Here is a 16,873-nt window from a genome sequence, read left to right as displayed (position 1 = left end):
TCTGACCAGAAGAGCTAATTTTAAAACGAAAACTTATAAAAATTGTAATCTATTTTAAACGCCATTCTATAACTGTTTTGCTGTACCCTAGCTGCATCTAAGATAGAACACTAAAACTAAAAATTTTAAATATAATATTATTACTCAATACATATAATTAAACAATATCTTATAAGTAATATTTTTGCTTTTTAAATAAAAATTACACCAACAAAGAATAAGAGAATATACTCATTGAATTATAAATACACAGAAATTATATCTCACAAAATGTTGTATTGACCTGCCCGTGACCGTACCTTCAGGTCAATTATAGGGTTATTTTTGCTCGCAAGCTCGTGTATTTGTACAGCCAACATGTGCAAATAATCACCAATATCAGTTCAATAACTCCTTTATTATACAAATATGGACTCAATGTAGGTCAATATGCATTTATAATGACCCAGGATGACAGATATTGACCGAAGATACATGTAGTATATCGACCGAGGGCGCCAGCCTGTCATCCTGGGTCATTATAAATGCATATTGACCGTGCATTGAGTCCATATTTATTATATTATATAAATATTTATTTCCCAAATTCATCAGTGCAATGTATATTATCCTGTTATTTATAGAGATAGTATTAATAATAAATCAGTTGAATGTAAATGTTTCAGAATTTATTGAATATTACTCAGAGGAAATTGTTTCGGCAATAAATTTTAACCATATCATAATAATGATGCAAGATATCTATCTCCGAATAACACAGAGTACCCCCTCCCCCAGATTGAAAATCACTCTCGTTTACACTTGCAGGGGAACTGCACTGAAAAAACATAAATACCTATGTCTTCTAAGAAAAGATACGATCTTACATGGCATGCTTGTCTTTATTTTCTTTAGTCTTCGTAATCGCGTAAACAGCGTCAAATCTCTGCTCGCTGAGTGGAAAGGTCGAACTCAACCATGAAATGGTATGTGATAATTATTCCCGAAAAATATTCATAGATATCCTTATAATTGTTAAATGTATTATCAGTCTCAGAATTCTTCACTATATCTTTCAAATTTTCCTCACCTACAACTTGCGAACTTCCATGTTTGTCTAAAGCGAAAGTGAAAACGAGGCAGCTCGTGCGAGTCATTATTCGCTTTCAGCGGTCGTTATTAAAAAATAAGTACTTCGTATTGACCAATCAGATTATCGGATTTCACAAAGTTATATAATATTATAATATAATATATATTATAACTAAAACATTTCCTCATATAATTTATAATCATTATTCCAAGTAAAAAAAATCAAAATTTAATAATTTTTTGTATCGGTATTCAAATTAACGCTTGTCCTGTAGGTTTTCAATATCATACCATTACGATGTCCTTAACGAGCGTAATGATAAGCTTATTTAGGTTTTATGGGGTCTTATACGTACTAAATTTTTAATAATTAATTTCATTTTTTATGTAAAAAAATAAACAAGTCTTAACTAGATGCATATCTACTTCATTTCTTAATTTTAGCTCCAAGAATTTGATCAGACGACTTTTTTTTGTTTATACAAGTCAACAGGACGTTCGATATTGAACGCTCGTATTCGGAATAGGGGGGGGGGGGGTCATTTACATCATTAAAAGTGGATGGGCCAATCAGACTTTTTATTATTATTTCCTATAGTATAAGTAAGGTTGGGAAAAAAGTGGGGGGGGGGGCAACCCCTGCTGCTGCGCCTCTGTAAAACTTTCAATTACAGCAAACATAGTCTTGTTGGAGTTTAAACATTATCAATTTTAACTATTGTTTTATCAAAAAATAAAACATCGAAAATGTGAAAAGTTTAAAGACGGACAGACAGACAGGTAGACGGACGGACGTCGGACAAAATGTGACCAGACGTCCAGAGAAGCTCGCTTGAACCTTCGGCTCAGGTGAGCTAAAACACCTAGAATGACTGATATGATTTTATGCTGAGAAATATCAGAATTGCATCGATGTGCATACTAACGATTTTTTTTTCTGTACAAAATTAAAACCTCTTACGACTTTTTGAGGGGTGGGCATGGGTATGTTTTCCGATAAAATCAAAGGAAAAAATAGGACCCTCCAACCCTCCCACCCCCACCATTTCGCCCCCGACCGAAATCCACAATTGTCTTCTTAGTTTCCAAATCAAGGCTCTAAATGATTGGGAAAAAACAGATGAATTGAACTTTATTCTCGAAACGACTTCGCTTGACTCAGGTCCCATGGCGTTGTGTGGCGGATTTTAACCTTCCAAATAACAAAACGAAAGTAGAATCTATTTTTAAATATCAAAGTTATAGATGCCACCAAAGAATGTAGCCATTCGTTGTAAGTGTTTTATAGATTGTGTTTATGTGTTTTGTTAAAAATATTATGTCATCAATACTATAATTCATATCATTCTTCTGATTTATATGAACAGTATCAAAACTAAATATAGAAATGCTCCTGAGACTCAGTAAAAATGCAAATGAATCATGTAGGCCTATATGTATTTAATAGAACTCTTTTTGTGTCTGGGTCATGTTATTATTAAAAGGCCGGATGTGTGTTCAGAATTTTACAGTTCAAAAAGACTGCTTTCATTCTAAGTCTGCACTAAGCTGACTTTGATGATCTTGTTACAGTTCTATTATTAATCCAAGATACGCCATGCAATTTACAGTGAAGAGGCGGATCTTAATGGTGGCTTATTTATTTAAAATATATTCATATTTGTGATTCTCTTATGGTTTCTATATTGTTTTAAAAAAGTTTTTAAATGTAAGAACACCAAAAATTGTGTCATATGCCATTTAGAAGATTACCCATAAGGGCATTATAAGAAATATGACTCTATGGTATCTTAGCCAAATGCCTGGTAAGGTACCCTTATTTTTTGTGAGGAAACTTGTTTAAGTACCTACACTTCATAGACAAATTCTAAGGAAAAATTATATATTTTTGAGGAACGTGTCGTCTGACCTTAAATTGAGAAAAAAAACAAACTCTCTTTTTTTTTAAAATCATAATTATAAAATACTTAATTTGTGAATAAATAATTTTATTCGAAGGAGACATAGTTCTATGTTATTTCCTACATGTTCCACAAGCCACATTTTAAAATATTTTCAGGCACGTCGTTTTTGAAAGTGGGGGGGGGGGGCAACCTGAGAAAATTTTTTTTAATTGCCGAAAAAAAGTTGACAAGCAAAAAGAAAAAAAGGAAATTAAGAAAATTACCCAAACTCGAAAATCCTATTTCGTGGGGGGGGGGGGGGGGGGGGGGGGGGTAGTGACCAACTTTTTTCAAGGCAAACTTCCTTTCAATTTTCTTGCTATATATATACTGTGGTAAAAAGTGGGGGGGCCAACTATCTTCTCAATAGACATTTTCTATAGTAAAGGTAATGTTGGGTAAAAAAGTGGGGGCAGGTCCCCCCTGCCCCCCCCCCCCCCCCGGATACTACATGCCTGATTTTTTATTTTAATTACAAAGGAATGGGCACATATTCTAAACACTTATGACGCCCTGTCCCCAAATATAAATTACAAAAATTAAACAAAAGCCCCGGCCCTATATTTCTTTTGTTTCTTTATTCCTCACTAAAATATTAATAGCTGTGAAGGAGAAACTTCAGGAGAATTAACTTTGCAACAATTAATTGGGTAACTGGTTTGAATCAGATGTGGTTGTTAAATTAGGTCACACCTGAATAATTACATTCAAGGTATTTTTTCTACACAATTCAAAGATTTATAACCAAACAACATGTAATGTATGAATTTTTTTTTAGATTTCCAAGATGCAGCTCCACCTTCTCGTTAACATTTTTGGGTCTTTTCGGAAAAGTAAATCTTCAGCGTTTCTACTCAGTTTCGGATTCCGGAGTCAGGAGTGAATGAAACAGTCAGTGTGGATGACAATTTGACCATATATTTTAATGGTCACAGAAAGTAACATATTTTATTCATTTAAGCTAAAATAAGATAACCATTTAATACTTATTTATTAAGAAAATTTGATTATTATGAATGAGCATTAGAAAACAATATATCAATATATTCATGGAGATACTATCTTTCTGCTACTTTCTGTTACTTTTTCTGTTAGTTTAAATGATTGCTTTACGAATATTATCTATAATAAGATAATACATTATCCCATAATACAGAACCATGAAAAAACAATGTAATTGTTACCATCTGTAAATTTACCCCCTCACCCCTTTAAATTATACAAAATAAATATAATGTATTATGCATGTATAACATGTACATGTATAATAATAATATTTTTTTTTGTAGCTCAAACGAACAATCTCAATATGGTACTACATGTGAGCGTGTGTTTTGTGATCTCTCTAATGGTAAGGTTTTTAATTTGCTATCTTACTGAAATATAAATGTAGACATTTTGGTCCTTCTTAGAATCAAATATCTGATAATTTTTCCCTAACTAAATTTTTTTATATAGTCTAATTATTTTGAAATATGCAATTAGGCGGATTATATATATCACCATTTTCATTTGAAATATAGAGATGTTTTCTGATCTGAAACTCAATTGTAAATTATATCCTCGTTCAACATTTAAAATGACAGCTTTTTTTATTCATTAGAACAAGAATTAAAAAAAAATGAAGAAGAAATAAAACGTGTTCACCCTTACAGATTTTTGTATTATTAATATATTCTTAAAAAAATCTTATTATATATTAGAAATGCAAAATATTTACTTCTTCGTCATTCATGTTAAAATAAGTAATGTTTCCTTATCTACTATATAAGTTTAGTTATGAGCTGTTGGTGTCCTCTTGCACGCATCACAGTGACGATGTCGACATAAAAAGACATGAAAACTCTATTACAATATCCCCCCAAAACGGGAGCATTCCTGAACCAAGAGACCTTTCTTTAATAATTGTATTAACTAAGTAAATTTAGTAGTAGTAAAACTAGCCATTGTTTTCGTTGTTTCTGTACATTATACTGTCTATAATCTATGCTTCATATTGATCTATGCATTGTTTAATTTAAGTGGCCTTCACTATGATTGTACTGGATTTATATTAATCTTTACAATATATATGAATTAAGAATGCATGTATGTCTTTCTGTCTCCCGTACCCGACTTTCTTATGTAATCAACTATTTCTATTAATATCTTAAACTCATTCAATTTTTTATGACTTTTAAAGAAGTGAAACAGCAAAAGAATAGCTTCATTTTTCAATTAGAAATAGTTCTAGGAGCCTACAATATTTTTTTTACTGAGTAATATGTGTTTATCTAATACTCTTGTCTATATCCAAACAAACTATTGTGAGTTGTTTTTTGGGTTTGTTTGAATGAGATATTTCATTATTATTTTTTTTAATTACTGTTAAGGTTTCATGGACGGACGCCTTTACGGAAAGCTGTAATGCCTCTTTGTTGACCATTAAACACGTAACTGAATGTCCAACCGACAAAGAATCATACGAGAAGGCAGAAAATATGAAGAACTGCAGCTCTATTTCTGAATCATGCAAAAAAAGAGTCCAGTACCATTGTGTTTTAAATTCAGAACTAAATGGGTTGGTGGAAGTCTGCGCAACATCGATTAATATATTTGGTATTTATCGCTGACAAAATATGATTAATAGTAATAATTGATAATACACTATCAAATGATTCAACGTAATCATGTATAATAATACAGTAGCTATAACTTTCATCTCTTATGTTTTACATTTAACAAGGTATGCACGAATACATTACTAGTAATTTAATTTCCTATCATTGAACTTTACAATCAGGTAGAGCATGTGCTAAGTTTGATGAAAATCTCAAGGGTATAATAAGAGTGGATGGTTTGGAATGTCAGAATTTTTCGTCACCATGCCCAATATCTTACAATTCAACTGAAACGTACAAATGTAAGTACGACAAACAATAAAAAAAAACTGTTCACTATAACTATTGTAGGTCGAATCCTCCAATTATGTTAAAATGAAATTGAAATGTCCTTAATATTGTAACAAAAATACATCATTTTTCTCGTGGGAACATATGTTTAATAGACATTACTTTAAGTTTATATATTTACCAGATAACACAATGATAACCATAGCATACAAATGCAATTCTTTTTCTAATTCCTGTAGATCCTGGGTGTTTTGATGTTCGTTTGACGACTGTTTCAACCTTTACTTCAACATCTTGGTAAGTTTCTAACGTTGCAGATTTTTACAAATTGATATTACATGTATACAGAAGCTTTCTAGTGAAAATGAAAATATAGAAATATAATAAGTACGTTTGCTACAGAAATAAATATAAATAAGATGTATTGACCAACATAAACTTTCGAAATATTTTGGTTGTGCATGTTAACGATGCAATTATCAAAATCGAAGCATATGAACAAATAATAATTTTCCTATATCTTAAAAATTATCACTTTCTGTTGACTCCCATATAAATACATAATTATATATATTTAATTACTTTTTGGATATTATTTAGAAAAATTTATATTAATTTATTTTATTCATTTTACTTTGACAAACAGAAGTATCTTTATCAAGCGTTAAGAAAAGTGATAAGAGGAAAATGCCATATTGATATTTATAATACATTTGAAGCATTCATTTTACTTTATAGGGAAGATTTAGGAAGTTCAAAGAACAGTGTTATTTCTGCACGAAATGATCAACAAAGTGGGTGAGTGTCAATAAAGTACAATGGGTAATTTTTTAACTGAAAATATAAATGCCTTCTCTTCATAGTATAAAACAATTTGTCCAGGCCTCTTGTCAGCTTTACCATGGTTTTTTAATGTATAAGTAAATAAGAAGATGATATGAGTTGATTTTTCTACCCTTTAAAAATGATAGAAAAAGTTTCAGTTAGGTTTCAGCACGCGGAAACCATATGATCGTTAAATTGACGTTTCAAAGAATTTTACGTTGGTTTCCGTTTTGCCTAATAGTTTCAGTAAACGGAAACCCTATATTTGCTGAAACTATTATATAGTTTCTGCATTGCGGAAACCATACAGGAAACCCCAACACCAAGTTTCAGCAAGGTTTCCATATAGTTTCAGTTTTGCGGAAACTGGACTTATCACCCCGTAAATTTAAGCCTGCAAAGATTCAATGTGCAAATTCAGAGAAACTTGTTCCCCACATTTGGGGTATTGTTGGTTGGAGTCAAACCGGTCAAAAATCAAAAAGCGCTTTTAAAGCTCTTTGTTTCTAGCAATGCAAATGTTTATCATAAAACCCTACTTTTTTCCATATATATTTATATGTATTTTACTTCAATTGGCAATTTAACAAAATGTTGTAATAGGATAAAACTATCTAGGTTTTTAAATTTATGACTGATCCTTTTGACTCTGCGCCAAAAAAAAAAACATTTCATTCATTTCCTTTTTTCCAAAGTGTGCAGGATTAAGTATATATGACATGTAGACATGTTATGACACAGCTTTTGTGAAAGCGGGAACGAAAAATCACGTTTTCGCTAAGTGAGTTATCGTCAGCAGCCCATAATTTGGTCATTATTTTATTTTTTTGTTACCGCAACCAAAAAAGAAGAAATATTAATGAACTCGATGTTTAAAAAAGACTTAGGTCACAAGGGACCAATCTATAAGGCACTCAAGTTGGCCATTTTAGATCCCCTCTATCTACAAATATCATATTATATAAATTTTCTGATGACATTCTTAAGGTACGATTCTTGTTTCTGACTAGATGAAATATTCAAAGTACATTTGCTTATTATATATGTCTTATATATTTAGAGATTTAAAAGACCATATTTTTCTTTCCTTATCACAATCGCATAAATTTGAATAGAAATGGTAAACCGCGTTTGAAAACTAGCAGGGACTATATTTTTGGCGTAATGGTTGCGTTTGAAAATATCTTCTTTTCTGCCTCTCAATACTAAGTATTATCAGAGAACAATGAATGTAAATATAAATTTTAACAGAATCAAAGATTTGAAGAATATTTCAAATGTTAGTTTAATGAATTAAAAGGGACTCAAGTTCCTAAATATATCAAATAAATCTAATTGTTCAAACAAACTAGAACTATGTTAGCTTTTAAATCCTTCCAATCTGAGTACAGATTTGAACCGAAATTCCATAAAAAGTATTTTTTTTCTCTCTTAAATCAAAAATTCCTGTTTTCATATTTTGTATCTTTATGCGACAACTTTACCATATGTGAAAATGAGGAAAATGAGGAAATAGTTAAAGGTACTTGGACACAGATTTGAAGTTATTATTTTCCCTATAATATTACGACTTATATATTTTAATAGCATTTCACACAAAAATTAATTAAAAATCTTATTTCGTTTTAAAGATATTGAAATTTCAAATTTTTCGGCGGGTTTGATTGACATATCCTTGCACTCTCACAAATTTAATTTTATTCTTAATCCTTAGAAAAAGTGGCATTCTCGTTTTGTATAAATGAAAAATATTTATACTACAATCCAGAAAATTCAGAGAAGACACGTCCGAAAGCAAAACAAACACACAATATATTGTCAGTCCGTGCAGTTTTGGTAAGCAGACTCTGACGATTGAACGCACCCGGTGAATTCTAAATTTAAACAATAACATAACTCGAGCCCTGTTTACAAAAACTGTGTACATAACACGAGTGTGCTCGATTTACTAAACTCTGCACGCATCTCTTAGTTCGGAATAACGATACTTGTGAAGGTGTTTTGCTTTCTAACATTTCTACTCTGAATAAAATTATTTTTCTTGATAAAAGTTTTAATATTTCTCATTAAAACACATCAAAATTGCCACTTTTCCTAAGGATTAAGAATAAAGTTAATATTCATTTGTTGAAAAAGGAAGAATTATATAATCAAACACATTAGAACGATGCAACCAAAAAGTCCACATATTACATGTATTCCTTATTTGTAAAAAAAACAATAGTCTTATTGTATCCATTAATTTCTATTTAATTTAAGATACTTTTTGGCAGCAAAGTATCATAATAAGTTAAAAAAATATTTGCTTAGTATGGGGTGTCTTTGGCCAAGATTCAAGGCCATATGCATTTAAAACTTTCCTACGAACTACACATCATAAGTCGCCAAACACTTAATTTCCACACAATTTTTCTAGTCTGTATTCTTAGCACTGTTCAAATACTAGTTTGCCTTATAAAACATTTATATGATACTAACTTTCCTTCATTTTTATGCCCCCTTTCGCAGAAGGGAGGGCATATTGCTTTGCTGCTGTCCGTCTTTCGGTCAGTCGGTCGGTCTGTCGGTCCACTTAGTTTCCGTTCATTTTCTTTGTACCGGTTACGGTAGCCTAGTGGTAGAGCGTTCGCTTCGTGATCGGGAGGTCCGGGTTCGATTCTCGTTCGTTGCTGCGTCATACCTAAGACTTAAACAAAGGTAGTGACTGTTCCTTCGCCAAGCGCTGGGCACTAGAAGTGGAAGTCACGGGTCCTTCGGATATGACCTTAAAAACGTAGGTCCCGTGTCACGGTAGGCGTTGGCACGATAAAGAACCCTCACTGCTCAATGACCCTGAGTGTCGAGTATAGGTCTAAATTTGAAGCCCTTCTACGGCATACGGTGACGTCTCCATATGAGTGAAACATTCTCGAGCGGAACGTTAAACAATATACAATCAATCAATCAATCATTTTCTTTGCAACCGTTTAACATCCTGAAATGAAATTTGGTATACAGATAAATATAGCCTATCACATGGATATATAGGTCGATTTCTGTTTTGGGTACGGTCGCACCATTTTTGACAGAATTATGCCTCTTGGACCTATCAGATGAATATCTAGGTCAACTTCTGTTTTTGGTATGATTGAGCCATTTTTGATAGAGTTATCCTTCTTGGACTTAGAAAAAATTCCAATTATTTGCAGTTTCCTTTCATTTTCTTTGCAGAGGTTGCACATACTGAAATGATATTTGGTATACAGATTTACAGAATAAATAACTTGGTCAATTTCTGTTTTGGGTACAGTCCCGCCACTTTTGACAGAGTTATGCTCTTTTGGACTTGGAAAAATTCCACATGGGGGGGGGGGGGGGGGGGGAGGGGGGCATAAGTGTTTTACAAACATCCCTTGTTATTGACTATATTTATTAATATCAGATCAATTTTTATTTCAGCGTTCCGATAGTTCCGATAGTTTTGGGTGTGATTTTTGCACTTGCACTGTTTACTGTCATTCTGGCTATTTATATTCTTCGGAGAAAACAAAAGCTTTGTTTCAAAACTGGTAGGTACTTCGAATTCATTTCAAATTTTGCCGAGAAATAACGTATTAAGGGGATGAAGGACCTTTGGCTGAAAAAAACCTGTCATTTAATCTTTATCATATTTTGTATATATCTTATTTAGTATGTCCTACATACTATAAAGCAGACATATCAATAGGTATACTTATTTCTGAGATATTGAGTGACAAATGCCATACCCCACAGTGTCTGAGCGGAGTTTTTATTCTCCGTGTTTCTGGGTCCATTACTCGGTCGATAATTGAAATTTTTCACCATAGATAAAAAATATACCAGAGGAAATGTGTCTTTTAAAATATTTTAGAGTATGAATAGGGTTAAAAATTCGAAAAAGCAAGATTCTTTTGTAACACCACATCTAGAGACAGAAATTTACGACTTTTTTAGGACAACTTAAACCATAAAAAATTAATTAATTTTGCAGAAAAATCCTATCATTCAATATTTGAAAATTTACGTCGAAGTTCAAGGTCGTCATTGTATTGATTAACTGTAAAAATATCGATTGGTGAAGCTTAGCTCAATATTGCACGGGGCAAAGTTAAACGAGTCATGATCATGAGAAAAACGTGTCATGTTTACATTTCTCGAGTACGGGAAAACCCAACTATGACGTCACACATTCTTGAAATAAGCGAAATAAGACAAACCCACAGAACTTTTCCGTCAACAACCATGTAAAAATATTTTTTGCGTTCTGAAATTTACAAAATACCCTACCATGTACATATTATGGCCCGCTTTTATGATTTTATACTACCCGTTTTTAGCTCACCTGAGCCGAAGGCTCAAGTGAGCTTTTCTGATCACATTTTGTCCGGCGTTCGTCTGTCCGTCTGTCTGTCTGTCTGTCCGTCTGTCTGTCTGTCTGTAAACTTTTTCACATTTTCGACTTCTTCTCAAGAACCGCTGGGCCAATTTCAACCAAACTTGCCACAAAGTATCCTTGGGTGAAGGGGATTCAAGTTTGTTCAAATGAAGGGCCACGCCCTTATTCAAGGGGAGATAATTGGGAATTAATGAAAATTTAGTGGTATATTTTAAAAATCTTCTTCTCAAGAACCACTGTGCCAGGAATGATGAAACTTATGGGGAAACATCCTCAGGTAGTGTAGATTCAAGTTTGTTCAAATCATGACCCCCGGGGGTAGGGTGGGGCCAAAATGGCCGACCAAGGTTTTACATAGAAATATATAGGAAAATTCTTTAAAAATCTTCTTCTCAAGAATGAAAAAGCCATAATTCATCATATTTATATGGAAGCATGCTCAGGTAGTGTAGATTCAAATTTGTTCAAATCATGACCCCCGGGGGTAGGGCGGGGCCAAAATGGCCGACCAAAGTTTTACATAGAAATATATAGGAAAATTCTTTTAAAATCTCTTTCTCAAGAATGACAAAGCCATAATTCATCATATTTATATGGAAGCATGCTCAGGTAGTGTAGATTCAAGTTTGTTCAAATCATGACCCCTGGGGGTAGTGCGGGGCCAAAATGGCCGACCAAGGTTTTACATAGAAAGATATAGGAAAATTCTTTAAAAATCTTCTTCTCAAGAATGACAAAGCCATAATTCATCATATTTATATGGAAGCATGCTCAGGTAGTGTAGATTCAAATTTGTTCAAATCATGACCCCCGGGGGTAGGGTGGGGCCAAAATGGCCGACCAAAGTTTTACATAGAAATATATAGGAAAATTCTTTAAAAATCTTCTCAAGAATGACAAAGCCATTATTCATCATATTTATATGGAAGCATGTTCAGGTAGTGTAGATTCAATTTTGTTCAAATCATGACCCCTGGGGGTAGAGCGGGGCCGAAATGGCCGACTATAGTTTTACATAGAAATATATAGGAAAGTTCTTTAAAAATCTTCTTCTCAAGAATGACAAAGCCATAATTCATCATATATATATGGAAGCATGCTCAGGTAGTGTAGATTCAAGTTTGTTCAAATCATGACCCCCAGGGGTAGGGCGGGGCCAAAATGGCCGACCAAGGTTTTACATAGAAATGTATAGGAAAATTCTTTAAAAGTCTTCTTCTCAAGAATGACAAAGCCATAATTCATCATATTTATGTGGAAGCATGCTCAAGTAGTGTAGATTCAAATTTGTTCAAATCATGACCCCCAGGGATAGGGCGGGACCAAAATGGCCAACCAAAGTTTTAAAAGATATATATAGGAAAATTCTTTAAAAATCATTTTCTAAAAAATAGCAAATCCATGATTGGGTCATTGGACTACTTTTGGATTTAAACTTTACAATAAAAAGCCATTAATATTTTATACTAGTCCTACCCTTGGTGCTCAGGTGAGCGATGTGGCCCATGGGCCTCTTGTTACCGTGTATGATCTTACTGAACTAAGACATCCACTATGACGTCAAAGACGCACTGGACGCGCAGAGTAGGGAAACGGCAGAGTGGATTAATCTATTCCGTAATTTGATAATATTTGCAAGAAATTTTGAATGTTTTCAGATATTTTTATACTAAATAGTGAACGCAAATAAACAGTCAAAAAAATTATACAAGTACTGTGGTTTCAATCTCGTTTTGTACATATTTTATCAGAGATTATGACGTAAATCAACTGAGTCACGTGACCATACATCCTTCATCCCCTTAAAAGATATAGGGATATTACTTTTCAATATATTTGCTAGACATATTTTAAAAATGTTTATATCTGGATGTCTGCTGATAAATACAAACCGTACTTGACATATTTTTATTCATTTAAAGGGGAAGAATTCCAAGCAATAGAATTAGCACCATTACCACTCGAAGGTATTTATTTTTAAAATATGTTTCGTAACTTCATTTATTATTTTTAATATTTGTATAATAAAAAAAAGACTTTCCAGAACATGGCTGAGTAATTTTGTCATTTTTATTGAGATGCAATTCAGTAAAAGAACATGTCAGTATTCAAAGGATTTATGACTGTTATTATAGATAAACCGCAAATGACTCTCGTTACAACAAAGTGAGGTCATATACATATTTATAAGTCAGAATCCATTCATGTAATTTTGAAAACCTGAGAGAGTTGATTTTAAAATAATGGTTACAGTATTTGTGAATGACTAGAAATTATTACCCACCAACTAACGTTCGACGAGCATTGCTATAATTTATGTTAAAACTTGACTGGCAGGCCAAGGCAACATGGCAGCTCTTTTTGTTTCCAAAATCATGTATCAATGTATTAATATGAATAAAAAAAATATTTCGATTTAGTCGATACATTTAGAGTGTTAATATATTTTTTTTTCCTTTAAAGTGGAAGATAGGATTGAAGAAAGAGAAGTTGCACTTCAAGGTATTTATTTTTGAAACTATATGGTCCGTAACTACATTTATTATTCTTAATATTTGTATATTTGAAGAAGACTTTCCAGACATGTCTGAGAGTAATTTTGTCATTTTTAGGTCACCTGAGTAAACTCAGGTGACCTATTGCTATCCGTTTTAGTCTGTCGTCGTGCGTTGTGCTTGAACATATTAACACTTTCAGTTTCTTCTCTGCAACCTCTGAACCAATTTCAACAAAATTTGGAATAATGCATCTATGGGTAAAGGGGAACAAAATTTGTGAATTTCATGATTCCTGCCCCCCTGGGGCCTAAGTGGTGCGGCCAAAACCACTAAAATTAATGCAATCTTTAAAAATCTTTTTTTAACTCCTGGACATCAAGCAGTCAAACTGTTTGAATGATTGTAACGAGCACTGATCGAGTCCTCTACAAAAATCGTGAAATTCATGGCCCTGGGGTCAGGGGTTCTAATGCAAGGGCGGGGCTAAAACGAGTATATAGTGAAAATACATTATTTCTTTAAAAATCTTTATTTTAGCTCACCTGAGCTATAAGCTCAAGTGAGCTTTTCTGATCACCCGTTGTACGTCGTCCGTCCGTCCATTCGTCTGTAAACTTTTCACATTTTCAACTTCTTCTCAAGAACCACTGGGCCAATTTTAACCAAACTTGGTACAAAGCATCCTTTGGTAAAGGGAAATTTAAATTATTGAGATCAAGGGCCAAGACCCCTTCCAACGGGAGATAATCAAGAAAATACCAAAATAGGGTGGGGTCATTAAAAATCTTCTTCTCAAGAACCACTGGTCCAGAAAAGCTGAAACTTAAATGAAAGGATCTTGGGGTAGTGTAGATTCTAAATTGTTCAAATCATGACCCCTAGGGGTAGGTTGGGGCCACAATAGGGAATCCAATTTTTACATAGAAATATATAGGAAAAAACTTTAAAAATCTTCTTCTCAAGAACCACTAGGCCAGAAAAGCTGAAACTTACGTGGAAGCATCCTGGGGTAGTGTAGATTCTAAATTGATCAAATCATGATCCCCGGGATAGAGCGGTGCCCCAATAGGGAATCCAAGTTCTACATAGAGATATACAGGGAAAAAACTTTTAAAATCTTTTTCTCAAGAACCAATAGGCCAGAAAAGCTGGAACTTATGTGAAAGGATCTTGGGGTAGTGTAGATTCTAAATTGTTCAAGTCATAACCCCTGGGGGTAGGGTGGGGCCACAATAGGGAATCCAAGTTTGACATAGAAATATATAAGGAAAAAACTTTTAAAATATTCTTCTCAAGAACCACTGGTCCAGAAAAGCTGAAACTTAAATGAAAGGATCTTGGGGTAGTGTAGATTCTAAATTGTTCAAATCATGACCCCTAGGGGTAGGTTGGGGCCACAATAGGGAATCCAATTTTTACATAGAAATATATAGGAAAAATCTTTGAAAATGTTCTTCTCAAGAACCATCGGGCCAAAAAACCTGAAACTTATGTGAAAGGATCTTGGGGTAGTGTAGATTCTTAATTGTTCAAATCTTGACCCCTGGGGGTAGGGTGGGGCCACAATAGGGAATCTAATTTTGACATAGAAATATATAGGAAAAATCTTTGAAAATCTTCTTCTCAAGAACCATTTGGCCAGAAAAGCTGAAACTTATGTGAAAGGATCTTGGGATAGTGTAAATTGTGGTAGGGAGTGGTCACAATTTGTATAACAAAGGGGGGAAATCTGTTAAAGAAAAGCATGGCCAAAGTTTCTCAGGTGAGCGATGTGGCCCATGGGCCTGTTGTTGCTCCTTGGTATAAAATAAACTAACTAACTACATGTATATACATAGTTATGATGAGCAAGAGTGCTTCTACCACAATTGTGAATTTTATGGCCCCAGGGTCAGGGGTTCTGATGTTAGGGCCTGGCTCTATTGATTAACTAGTGAAAAGACATGTATTCTTTTAAAATTTTCTTCTCCGCTCCTAGGTATTTAATAAACTAACTAAGTACATAGTTATAACGAGAAAGAGAGCCTCTACCAAAATTGTGAATTTTATGACCACAGGGTCAGGGGTTCTGGTGTTTGGGTGGGGCTCTATTGATTAACCAGTGAAAATACATGAATTCTTTGAAAATCTTTTTCTCTGCTCCTGGGTATTAAATGAACTATCTAAGTAAATAGTTATGATAAGCAAGAGTGCCTCTTCCACAATTGTGGATTTTATGGTCCCAAGGTCAGGGGTTCTTGTGTTAGGGTGGGGCTCTATTGATTAAATAGTAATAATATATGAATTCTGGGTGTGACCGGTTGGCAGGGGATGCTCATTCCTTCATGGCACCTGATCCCACCTCTGATGTTTTTGGGGCCCGTTTTTTGCGCTGCTCTTGTTTTGTATTGTTTTATGGACTTTGAGACTGAATACTGTTCGTTATCTCCATATCCTTCTTTAAAATGTTCTTCTCCGCTACTCGGTATTAAATAAACTTTCTTCATGTAAGTACATACATGTATTTATGATGAGCAAGAGTGCCTCTACCAAAATTGTTAATTTTTTGGACCCAAGGGTCAGGGTTCTGATGTTAGGGCGTGGCTCTTTTGATTATATAGTGAAAATGCATGAACATTTTGAAAATCTTCTCCTCCGCTCCTAGGTTTCAAATAAACTCACTAAATACATAGTTATGATGAGCAAGAGCGCCTCTTCCAAAATTGTGAATTTTATGGCCCCAGGGTCAGGGATCTGGTGTGAGGGTGGGGCACTATTGATTGTATAGTGAAAATACATTAAATCTTTGAGAATTTCCTTCTCTGCTCCAGGGTATTCAGCAGATGAACTACTTATATAGTTACATGTATGATGAGCAAAGGTCTTTCTTCCAGAATTGTGAATTTCAAGGCCCAAGTGACAGGGACACCATAGAGGGGGGGGGGGGGCTCTTCTTATATACTGAAAATGAATGAATAGTTTGAAATCTGCTCCTTGGTATTAATCAAATATTTTTTAAAAGCAATGGTGCCTAATTTTCAAAAAAATGTGCAATGTGTAGATCTAGGGTCAGCGGTTTATGTGTGGTAGGGGCACTACTGATTATTGATGAATATTACTGATTAGTTGAAATGCATTTTTTGTTCCCCTTTCAAAATTGTGAATACTATAGCACCTGGCTTATAATATGAACCAAATTCAATCACTGCAAAGTTTTTGCATGATGTGCAGGTGACCTATAAGGCCCATGGGCCTCTTGTTATTGAGATG

The 16,873-nt window shown here is 33.8% G+C and overlaps 1 protein-coding gene across 1 annotated transcript in view; it reads left to right on the top strand.

Moving 5' to 3' along the window:
* The first annotated feature begins 2,296 nt into the window (after positions 1 to 2,296).
* LOC134231692 (uncharacterized) overlaps positions 2,297 to 16,873 on the top strand; it is a 30,672-nt gene continuing 16,095 nt past the window's right edge. The window contains exons 1-9 of the mRNA XM_062713667.1: positions 2,297 to 2,344; positions 3,793 to 3,952; positions 4,304 to 4,365; positions 5,387 to 5,612; positions 5,797 to 5,916; positions 6,145 to 6,202; positions 6,644 to 6,703; positions 10,169 to 10,278; positions 13,590 to 13,628. Coding sequence (XP_062569651.1) covers positions 3,940 to 3,952; positions 4,304 to 4,365; positions 5,387 to 5,612; positions 5,797 to 5,916; positions 6,145 to 6,202; positions 6,644 to 6,703; positions 10,169 to 10,278; positions 13,590 to 13,628 — 688 coding nt within the window. The 5' untranslated portion in view covers positions 2,297 to 2,344; positions 3,793 to 3,939. The remainder of the gene's footprint in view (positions 2,345 to 3,792; positions 3,953 to 4,303; positions 4,366 to 5,386; positions 5,613 to 5,796; positions 5,917 to 6,144; positions 6,203 to 6,643; positions 6,704 to 10,168; positions 10,279 to 13,589; positions 13,629 to 16,873) is intronic.

This window comes from Saccostrea cucullata, unplaced genomic scaffold (assembly GCF_032062105.1).
Source record: "Saccostrea cucullata isolate Sc308-1 unplaced genomic scaffold, CSIRO_AGI_Scuc_v1 ctg198, whole genome shotgun sequence".
Classification (NCBI taxonomy): domain Eukaryota; kingdom Metazoa; phylum Mollusca; class Bivalvia; order Ostreida; family Ostreidae; genus Saccostrea; species Saccostrea cuccullata.
This window is presented reverse-complemented; position numbering and strand designations above follow the sequence as displayed.